Source organism: Diadema setosum, chromosome 9, assembly GCF_964275005.1.
Source record: "Diadema setosum chromosome 9, eeDiaSeto1, whole genome shotgun sequence".
Taxonomy (NCBI): domain Eukaryota; kingdom Metazoa; phylum Echinodermata; class Echinoidea; order Diadematoida; family Diadematidae; genus Diadema; species Diadema setosum.
Window position 1 is genome coordinate 30686765 of NC_092693.1, and position 12329 is coordinate 30699093.

Sequence of the window (12329 nt, forward strand, 5' to 3'; positions counted from 1 at the left end):
CAAACTTGTACACATAGGTCAACAAACCCCTATCTCACTTGGGTAGATTATTTGCGGGCCAGACAGCATTCATGCTACCCTACTACACAAACTACCCTTCTTCCTGGAACACAGGCTGTTTTTCCCCCCTTTATCACACAAATAGACTATTGAGCCATACTGTTCCATATTCTTGTTCTTAATCACACTTTCTAGGTGTTGCTATTACACTGTATGATGGAACAACAAATTCCTTTCAGTAATGAATAAACTATGCATACACACTGCATGACTCGGTATTAATACTCTGTTTGTAAATCATGCACAATTGTACTCGTACAGTTAATTGTTGGCACTACTAACAATGAAGAATCTGCTAGAATTCCATGGGATGAATAATTTGGATGCTTAAATAGTGATGGTAACATGGGCTACTCATTTTCAGGTGACACCAAAATTGCATTGCCTCTGCCAGGACCATACATTTCACTCTCCCAAGTCCAGAAATGTGGTCCTTGTTTGAACAGTAAAAATTGCTGTTGCCCTAAGATCATGGTCTGCTAATGTTGTATCTTAAATGCACAATTCAAAGTGATTTCCTAACTGTTAACAGAGACTGAGTAGGAAATGCATTTGAAATGTGTGCTGATGCAAGATTACTCTCAAAGTCACTTTTCAAGTGCAGGGTTATGCACATTTCCAGACGCAAACAGCATACGAAAGTACCATTGATTCACCATAACATTCATACAAACAAAGGGTGAATTTCAATGGTCAATGAGCAATGAATTATGATTTTGATTCAGGGTCATTGGATGCCGATTCAAATGCTTTCTTTGCCTCTTCGAGCGTCACATTTCCTTCTGTGTCCGTGTAACCCATCAAATGGTTATAATGGTTGGGATTCAGAAAGCCGCGGGGATCAACAAGCACCGGCTTCCCACGAATGGAAAAAGAGGATATGACGTTGCTGACACTGGGAAGGCTAATGTCGCTGCGCTTGAACTCTGTCTTGGCATCGGTGAGGAAAAAGTCATAGGTACATGCCGTATATGTCTTGCTGGGGTAATCGTAGTAGAGTCTCGTTATGTACCCTTTTGTGAACCAGTGAAGTATGACCGGAGTGCAAATCATCACCGAGGATATGCCACCAGCCACAATGGTCATTGCCCCACCTTCACCTCCCATGAGCAGCGCAGCCAGTAACCCTGAACTGATTATGCTTGTGGATAGTGAGAAGAACTTGACAAGGCGAACCAAGCTGCTCAGGGGTCCACTGTAAATCAGTTTGTCCTTGCTTGGCTCTTGCGTTCGGCCAAAACTTAAGAGAGGGTGAGCTGCCTTGGCACTTGTAGTCACAGACCGTGTAATGGCAGTGGGAAATCCAGGTAGAACCATATGGTTTTGGATAGGGCAACAATGGGCGACAGTCTGTACAATGCCAAGATATATAGACAACAAAATGGTGGTTAAAACAGGCATATCTTATCTAGTACAGTCCATGCTTCTTGAAGTTCATTGTTGTAAATGATGTTGACAATGGACAACAAATTTCACATCATTATTATGGATAATATTATCGCACAAACTCAAACTACTGTAACTGTAAATGTAAGGTAGGGATAACACAGTATCATGTTGCATTAATCATACAGACTGTTAAGGAGACTCTATCAACACATGAATTTCCCTCTTTTTTATTGACAGACATTTTTTTTTTCTTTAAAGAAAACCAAACTAAACCTAAAGAGCAGTGTGGATTGAGTGAAAGTGCTCAGCAACATTAGTTGAACACATCTGTGAAAGTTTGAGGAAAATTGGACAATTGAAGCATAAAATATTAAGTTATAATTTTCAAAGTTTTGTTTTTTGTTTTGGATAAGGATCGAGACAACTAGAGTTTTAATGTCACGTGTGGACAACAATATAAAGAAAATAAAAGAATTCCACAAAAATTCATTTTTCATGAAAACTGTACATTAATTATTCCATCATGCATCAACTTGTTATAGGAAACCCTAAAGGATAATATAATTCCCCCTGCTTTCTGAAAGAGGCAAGTCAAATGCTCTTTCATCAAGGCAGAAAAGTGAAAGTACAAAGTGTGTATGTTGAATTTTCTTTAAATTTTCTTTACAATGTTGTCCACACGTCATAAACTGAAATATTAACAAAGTTACAAGTAGTCATTACAACTAGATATCTAGGTCTAGGGCCTAATATACACTTACAAGTTACATCAAACAAACTTTATTTTGCATCGATTGTCCGATTTTCCTCAAACTTTATCACCATGATCACTGAATGTTGCTGCTGTCTCTCAATGTACACTGCCACTAATATACTATGCACTGCTCTTTAGACTTTGGTACGGTATTTATGCATGGTTTCCTTGGGCTTTATTAAAATGAGCAAATCATTATTCCTGCAAGATACAAAATGCATACAATCCTGAATTTACAGAAGCAGATCACAAGCACCGAGTCGGTCCGAGATCATTGATTCAGCGTAAAAATAGGCCAAACTTGCTAACGTTTAGTAAATGACATCAATTCTCATCATTCTTTCACTATCAAAAACTTTCTTTGTCAGGCAACATGCCACGGCGATCAGCTAGCAAACTATTTATAATGGAGCCATTTCACTACATGACAAGTAATTACTTAAACCATAACCACTGTACTACTGGCAAACGCCGTTTAGAGGGGCCGTATTCACGATAGGTAGCCCAGGCCTACTACGATTCTGAAAAATATGATATGAAAATGTGCACCGCGTTTTCATCACACTTCAGTCCCACTAACTTCAATTCGTGTCAAACGATTTAAAACGTAATTGAGATTTTACTTGTGATCTATTCTTACTTGCGAATTCGTGATGTGCCGTCCCTTTTCCTCATGAAGTATATGCATTAGAGCCGCATACTGTATGTTCTGCTCCTTGATCATCGTTCTGCGAGATATTATTGAAAATATCGCACGTTTTCTCCCGTATAGCGATGCCATTGCAATGCAGACAGATAAAGACCGTGTTGCACACGTGTTACTTTATTGCACAATCAATACATGTACAGTGTACCGGTAACAGGCGCCTCTACACTCTGCCCACTCCGTGCGTTAAGTACGCGACGCGACAGCGTAGTGTACACAAATAAAACCTCTTTGAGTGTACACCACAGGGGGCGAGGGAGGTGGGGGCTCTCTTCCCACCTCCCCCCCCCCCCCCCCGTCAAAGAGAAATGTCTCCCACTACTCCTACCATAGATAGAGATACATGTACAATGTACACGTCTGCACTGCAGTATGTGTTGAATATAATATCTTTCCGTATTATTTTCACATCATAAAATGAAAGTGTGCTAATAATTATGAGACAAAGCGAGGTAAATGATGGTGTAGTTGTTAATTTCAGCATGTTCTAATGATAACGAAGACGGGCCGTTATATGAGGATTTTCTATTTCCACCATCATGATATAACTTAACGTCCCACAAACGGGAACGTGACATAAAAGAAGCGATTTATGATTGTCATATGTTTGTACATATGTGTATTGCGTGACATGAACATGGTATAAGATTATGACTTAATCTCCAAATATTGCATATAGGCATTGTAGAATAACATTGATTATTTCAATCTGCACACTTGTGTAGGTACCAAGTAGGATATGCAGCAAAAACAGAAACTTTTTCTTTAAAAATCATACACATAAAATGTATATTCAAACAGGACTACTGCAATGTGTATACAAGTTTATTGCATAACTTCTGAACAATTTTGTACTGACAAAATTGTTCCTTCACCTATCATCTTTCTTTGTCAAGTTTCCAAAATGCTGTATGGTTGTCAGAAACACACTTTGTAGCAAAAGTTGCATTAAAGAAATCCAGACCAGTAAAAAGTTAGTCTGAAAAGAAAGAGTAAAATTTCCTGAGCAAAACAATTATAATTTGATCAAAATCAGATGAAAATAGAGAAAGTTATAAAATTGTGTAATTTTCACAGTTCTTGAACAATTGATATCAATATGCATAAAGTGAATTGATGTCATCCCCTCACAACTTGCCATGCAGTTTGTACACAGAATGTGAAATTTCTTGTTCAAACACAATTGTGCCCCAGCGTCAAATCCTGAAACATTAGACTGATCATCACATGTATTTTGAAGTTATTCAATCAACACACAGAAAAAAAAAAAGATCAATAGAAAATTGTGATTTTCATATCAGCTTTTTGAGAAAAATTCGCAATTCCAATTTTGAAAAATTAGCAAAATCTTGAAATTTCATAACTTCCTCATTTTTCATTCAGTTTGACAAAATTTTCATTGTTGCGCTAGTCAAAGCTTACTCATTCTCTTCAGACTAACTTATACTGTATCTGGAATGGAATTCCTCTTTAAAGGAATGGTATAATTTTGGTTGAGATTGGGCTTCAGGCTCTCGGCAGTTTTGTGACAAAAAGAGAAACCTTTTATCAATTCTGATAGATATACAATTCTAGGGGGAATTTAAAGTTCATTTGATTAATTTCTTTTTTTCTAAATAAATGGAAGTATACAAAAACGACAAGCTGAACACTTTGTTACACTTTAATTTCTCAGCCATTTCAAAACTGAATTTCATTAAATAAACCTTGAATTCCTCCAAGAATCATACGCTCTTTCATATTTCACATGGCGTTTCTAATTATAACACAAAAAGCTAAATTATGAATCCCCCATCTCAACCAAAACCAAATCATTCCTTTAAATCTACCGGTAATTGCACCATGTAGAATGTACTTCAGGGTACTGGTCTAGGGTGTACACTGTAACACTGGCTTGGTGTAAACTGAAGGAGGTGAACCCCCCCCCCCCCACACACACACACACACACACACACCAAGATAGAATACATGTAATAATTTTGCTGATGCTCTTAAAGGTACTAGCCCACATTTGCAAACCCACGAAAATCAAAACTGCATAAAACAGGTCCAATATGACTTCAAGTATGGTAGCCCTACTACATATCGACCACCCTTATTGAAACCAACCACGTATAATTCGCGCACTGAACACTTAATACGCACTTCTCTGCGCGCAAAGCACATAAAAATGGATTGGCTTTGAATGTAGATTAGGATGGTGTGGGAAAACGCGATAATCTTCTTCTTCTTCTTCTTCTTCTGGTTAAGTCTGCCTCCTTCAATAGCCTGAAGATTCTTGGTTTTAATCAAGGACAAAATTTCGAATGAATATTTTCACCGAATCGTAATGACAGCACAATGTAATGTCTATGGAAGTTTCTAAAAGGCTTCTAAAAAGCTTCGTACAACACGGTGTTCAATACAACTCGGCGGTCAAATCAGCGGTCGATCCTAAAAACGCGATTTACCGCGGGGAGCTGAAACGAGGCCACGCAAGTTCGTCGGCGATATTTTTGCACTGAAACTTCGAATCGAAAAGGGAACAACGGCATTTGATAGAGCTGGATTTTCTCAATCACGTAGGTCAAGTTTTTTACGTGAATTTCAGTGTTAAATATTCTTATCAAGCAAATAAACATTAGGCGGTCGATTAGTAGTAGGTCCAACCCTACAAGTTTCACAGTAACATACCTCACCTGTTGCTCTTTGTCCATACCATTCGATAAAAGAGAGCAAATCATCGTTTTAAAATCAATTTTCAAACCGGGTCAACCCGACCCAAAATCGAATTACAAGCGCGGGCTAGCTACGTACATGTAACTTACACATGTATCGCGTGCATGTAGTACGTACGTGGACCGGAGCTAGCGAGCATTATGCGCATGCATACGGTGCATTTTCATTCATTTTTATGAAAGTAATGGACTAATTGGAACGAAATTTTGCACACGTGTTACTGCAATCATACCCAAACTCCATGCTAACTATGAGACCAATTGCTGCAGGTTTACAAATGTGGGCTAATACCTTTAACTTACCTCAGTACAATATCCATACCACTGTCGCAGTTTTGCTTTCACATGCTCATAGATCACATTCAATTTTGCACATGCATGTGCACAAGTAATCTTGTGTAGGCCTACATACACACAAACACAGGCACACTCATAAATATGCTACTTCTGCACCATACACACACACACAAAAAAAAAAATGTTGATTGACACTCTCAAAAACATTTCAACACAGTACACAGAGACAACTGAAATGCAAACATTTGGGAAAAGGTGCATAAATGTCATTTGACCATTTACTTTCATAATTTGAATTCTTTAAAAACAAATGTAACCACACGGATATGAACAAAGTCACCTTATCCTGTGCATAAGTGCTTTCTGTAAGCAGTCAATGTCTTGTTTTAAACAAAGAGTAGTCAAGTGCGCTGATGAGTATACTCTGCCCACCCCACCCATCCCCCCCCCCTAAAAAAAATAAAAAAATAAAAAAAATAGAGAAAAAAAAAATTGGGGAAAATACTAGCTCATTTATAGTACAATGTCCACTTACACCACTATTTTGTGCATGTTTGTGCTTTCACTGGAAAGGTCAAAGTATTATAGTGTTTTACTAACTATACGAAGATTGAGAGAGATACTGTTGGTTGTTGTTGTTGTTTTTTTTTCCTGGTCAAAACGTGTCAAGGTGCACATTTCACCAAACTGTTTGCATGTTGATGGTATTTTGCGAAAACCCTAGACAACAGACCATACAGACAAAGTCACTGCACAATGTTTACAGGGCATTTTCAATTAATTTAACAATAGCAGCAAAGAATAGAAAATCCAAATTACAGTTGATGTGGCAACATAACATTCTTTGGACAGCTTCATAAAAGTTGACTACATCATACCTATTACAGTGTACATGTATATGTACTTGCAATTAACTTGAGGCTGAATCATTGTTAAGACATTCCAGTGCACAACCAATATCTGGTGAACATTTTATTTCTTGGTTTGCACAATATCACTGTAACGATGTACTCTTTTAGGTAGGTTCTTTCATGAACTGGAAAGAGCAAACACTCAGAGTGTGCATTTGTAATGTATGAACATATAGAGAGGTAACAGGAAGAATTTCATCAATTCAGAGAATTGTTCATGACTAAATTATATTCTGTTCTATCAACCGGGTGGTAAGTACAAGAATCTTATCTCTGCCTATTGCTTGGATACAGTTTCATAGTAATGGAAAGGCCTTTTTGTTGGGGGATTTTTATGTCTAATACTGACATGTGATTAGCATTTATGCAGAAAAGGCAATAAAATTTTATGCAGTAAGTCATATTTTTGGTTGACATGGGGCTTCGGGTTTCCAACCTTTCTTAGGGAGATGGTGAGAAACCTCTTATGAAATATTAAAAAGTATACAATTCTACGAGCAATCTAAAGTTAATTTGATTGAAATTGGTTTTGAAATGGCTGAGATATCCAGAAACAAAGAGGTCCTAATGAAAGGTGGAATCCACCTTTTACAATTGTATTAAAATCACTTTGTTTTACATGTGTTTTTAGACATCTCAGCCATTTCAAAACTGATTATCATCAAATAAACTTTGAATACCCCTTAGTATTGTATTCTCTTAAATATTACAAGAGTGGTTTCTATCTATCTTTAAAAAAAGGTTAAAAATCTGAATCCTTTATCTAGACCAAAACTATACCATCCCCTTAAATGCATTTTAGGCAAGCAAGGAAGGTCATATTCCAAAGATGAGGGTTAACTGGTGTTATTGCTTGGGGTTGTGGAAAAGGTAACTTATAGGGAAAAAATATAAAATAAAATGGAAAGAAAACGGTGAATCAAGTCTTCATAACAGAGTAATCAGCAACAAATTGTTATGGAATGGTTGGTGAAGACTGGACCTCTCCACTGTCGTAACTTCATGACAACAATGTTGCCCCTGGATGCGTCAGATGCTACCAGTCCAGAAGTACAGTCAAGCCATACAATCTACCTGTGGTAAGGCCTTCAATTAAAAAAAATAAAATAAAAAAATAAAAAAATAAAACATTGATCACACAGATCAGCAGCAATTAATGATAACAGTAATTATAGACTACTGTGCAAAGAAGATCAATAGATATTCTGTAATATTCTTCATTATACATTACAAGTCATATCACCTACTTAATAAGTGCCACAATACAAGGAAATCTTGTGATGATAAGCTTGAATGTCATGAGCACAAAATTGCCTTTTGGATTTTACCAGTACATTTTCTGCATAAAAAAAAAGACTTGAATTGTCAAAATAAATACATAAATAGATAAATACATACATATATATATATATATATATATATATATATATATATATATATATATATGTGTGTGTGTGTGTGTAATTTATTTATACACACAATGTACATACATACATTGTATAATATATGCATGTGTGGGTGCGTGTGTGTAACATCTTAGGAAATACAAATGATATACATGTACATGTGAAGATGACCAATATTCAGCAAAAATATGAAAAGCTTTAAATACAATTCCACAACGTTTGGGTAATAAACAGAAGTTGGGGTTTGATGAGGCATATCCCACTCTGTTCATCTAGTTTACTCCATTGTCATTGCTCCAAGTCAACTCGAACATGACATGAAATTGCACTTCAAGTACCCGCGCTAACTTCTGAACTCTCAAAAATTCTAATTTATGTTCCTTTTTCATAAACAGCATGGTTATGTCCTATGGCTCCTTTCCACATAACAAAAAGATTCTGTGTAATTGGTTTATTGAGAGAGATCTATTCACAATTTAAAGAGAGAGAGAGAGAAAAAAAATCTTACAGAAGAGGAAACATGCAACAGCCACTCAATGATATCATAATGGCAGAGAAATTAGCAAATGGCAACTTACCTTATACACTACAGGTACTACAGATGGTCTATCCAATAAAATTCATTACGACAAGATGGAGAATGACACTGGCAAAGATAAAATCTGCAAAGGCACGCTCTGTGGAAATTCCCTGAAAATTTGACTTATTTGCTGGGTTGACTTGTAACCTTAGGCAGACTGCAGTGGGACAAATTGAAAAAGAAAATGCATTTCTTCTTGTGAGCCATCAAGTCAATAGACCAGTGTATCATTGCATGGTATGTGAATAAGGCAGCATGAATCCTCATATACCAGGTTAATACTATTGATAATAATGACACAAGACAGTTTGTCTGGCACAGCGGAAGGGGGTATAATACTGTGCACCAACCCTTTGTAGTGTACCACTTTACATACATGTACATTACTGTATACGCCATATATTTCACAAGTCTAAATTTTCGCGAATCGGGAATTCCCGACGATTTCGCGAGTGGTCAAATTCGCGATCATGGAGTCTTGTACTGAATGGAGAAGTGTACACGTGTACATCACATCCTCATTGGGATCAGAGTCAATATTTTCGCGTGTCTTTAATTTCGTGAATAGCACCTGACTCGCGAAATTCATGGAAATCAAAATCTCGCAAAATATTCGGCGTATAGAGTAAATGGTCTACACAAATTGTACTAGTTAGTGATCATCATAATGCAATTACTTGACTAATGCAGCACAGGTCAAAATCATTACTGTAAAAGTGGATATTTTCGCACAAGTAAGTTTTCGCGCTTGGCCGGGTAAGATGAATGTCACGTTTTTAATTCTGCAGAATTGAGACAATAAGTACTGAAACATGAAAATTTTCACTTTTACAGTATATTGTGAGCAGTGATATCACTTCAGGTAATCCAGAATTAGACTGGTTGCCAACGGGACAGATAAACAATCACAGGATGATGCTTTGCAAAAAGTTCTATCCACACTAGTGTGACTCTATGACGTGTATTTATACAGACCATATACTGTAAAAGTGGATATTTTCGCGGGGTAAGAAGAATTTTGCGTGTTTTTAATTCCACAGAATCAAGACCTCAACTACTGGAACATATGGCAGGCAAAAATATTCGCATGCTTTTATTCTCGTGCTAGTTTCTGGTTGCGCGAAAATTTCAACACCACGAAAATTTCCACTTTTACAGCAGATACTTCATATAGGTGGCTCCTGATATAACAAAGTCTTTAGGAATGACAGTTTTCTTTCATTATAATTTGAACTTCATTTACAGTCCAACAGTAAAGTGCACAAAGATAGATACAATGTCACAATTTAGCAATATTTGTATTACATTTGTACTAGTCTACTGTATATCAAAAACTTGCAGTACTTGTATATGTAGTTCTCTTTGAAATTTAGTAAATGAAGTGTGCTGTGGTCAAGTCTAGCGTGTAATCACTGTTGTTTAAAGGCACATCATTGAAGGTTGAATACTTCCAGCTTTATTTTTATGAATTAATTCACATTCAAGCAGTTGTTTGTTTGTTTGTTTTTTGAACAGAAGAAAAAAAATCACAATCAAACAATTATAAATTCTGGCGTAGGGAGCAGTGGCAGTCTGCTCCATATACATGTATATAGACACACACACTAGAGTTGGGACAGAGAGAGTATCCCATTCAGAAAAGGAAAAGGAGCAAAATCTAGTCAGTCCATGAAAGTTACACATTCCATCAACTTAATACTGACATATTAAGGGTAGCAATTATTCCCCCTGATTTCTGAAAGCGGCTAGTCAAGTACTCTTTCATTTTGCTAGAAAAGTGAATTTTTGTGGAATTCCCTTTACATTTTCTTTATATTGTTGTCCACTCATACGTCATAACCTCTAGTAGTCTCCTTACCCAGCAGTTCCAACACCAAAACTTTAAAAATTCATAACTTTTGCATCAATTGCCCCATTTTACTCAAACTTTCACTCAATCCACATTGCCCTTTGGGTTTGCGTTCCCTTTAAAGATTCCATAATGGCCCTGGGGGTGGGTTGGGCTCCCCTGGGGCCCCCAGGTGGGGCATGGTGCCAACTGGAAGGAATTGGGATCCTATCCCCCTAACAGTTAGGTATGCTCCCTGCCAAGCTGAGTGAGAATTCATTGTGAGATATCCCAGAAGATGAAATGTCCAATTTAGTAGGCACCAATTGGGACCCCTCTCACCCCTTCCCCTCGTTCCCAATGGAGGCACCCCTGATTCTGCCATGAACAAATTTGAAAATACAGTCATCAATATATTAACTCATGATAATGACTTAGCTCTATAACTTCTGGTTCTAGAGAAGATTTTTTTTTTTTTTTTTAAGATTCCTTAATTTGGGGAGGTTTGGGCCCCCTGAGGCCCCCCCCCCCCCCCCCAGGTGGAGCATGATGTTCATTTGAGGGAATTGAGATCCCATCACCTAGTCCTTAGGGATGCTACCTGCCAAATTTGGTGAAAATCGGTCATGGGTTTTCAAGAAGAAGATGAAAATACAAATGTATGTACAATTTAGGCCCCCACATTTATAGGACCACTCCCACGTCCCCTGGGTCCAAAGGGGGCACCCCTGATTCCACCATGAACAAACTTGAAACTACAGTCATCAATGTTCTAACTCATAGTATCAAGTCAGCTCTATCACTTCTGGTTCTAGAGAAGATTTTGTAAGATTCCTTTAAAAAAAAACAAACAAAACAAAAAAAAAACTAACAAGTAATAATTAGTTTAGTAACAGTCCCACAAGTCATTCAATACAATAAAAATCAATAAAATTTTAAAGTGCAAATTTAATTTACCACTAACGTTAGATCTAAATGACCAACCAACAAGTTTAATACACTTATCATGTTTTCAAGTGTAATCATTGTTGTACTGTACAGATAAAAAAAGGAAAAGAGAAGACGAAAAGAAGAAAAGCTGGGAGAAGAGTAAAGGCAAAAAGGGCCAAAGCTGCATATAGCTTTGGCATACGATGCGGTTGTCAGTTCTCGGACGTAGCTCGAGACGCCACGCCGCAACTTACCGGTTAGAACGAACGAACCTACGCTGGAAATAAACCCCGAGAGGAAGGAGTTGAAGGGAAACGTTCCGACGAGAGCGCAGTAAACAAACTGTACAACACCTGTCAAGAATATGTATGTCAGGTAGGCATCGATAATTTTCAGCTTCTGTGGTGTCTTTGTCATGTACTCATCGTAAAATTTGTTGAGCACGGTGAACAGATTTACCGACATTTTGAGTTTGTTATTGAGACCGATTCAAGCTGACATCCGATTACTCTGCTACGTGTCGCTCGAGAGGAAGGGCTTTAGTGAGACTTTCCTGCATTGTGTGTATGATGGGAAGCTACTGAGTAAGATGCAGAGCTGACATCATGTTTAAATGTTTCTTTATTAAATAATAGCACAGTTTTATTTTTTTATGTTTAAAAGATAAGTTCAAAATATTTTATTTTTTAATCGATCATAAATATTTTGCATTTTTGATCTTTTAAGAACTCATTTTGTAGTATTTTGTGGC

At 37.2% G+C, this 12329-nt stretch overlaps 1 protein-coding gene across 1 annotated transcript; it reads right to left on the bottom strand.

The window, feature by feature from the left end:
- Window positions 1-768: 768 nt before the first annotated feature.
- LOC140233297 (transmembrane protein 70, mitochondrial-like) lies at window positions 769-1377 on the bottom strand. The gene has a single exon (XM_072313407.1). It carries the CDS (start codon window positions 1375-1377, stop codon window positions 769-771), a length of 609 nt encoding a protein of 202 aa, XP_072169508.1.
- Between the last annotated feature and the right edge of the window lie 10952 nt (window positions 1378-12329).

Coding starts and splice junctions, on each gene's coding strand:
- LOC140233297 (XM_072313407.1), bottom strand. CDS start 1,377: ATGGTTCTACCTGGATTTCCCACTGCCATTACACGGTCTGTGACTACA.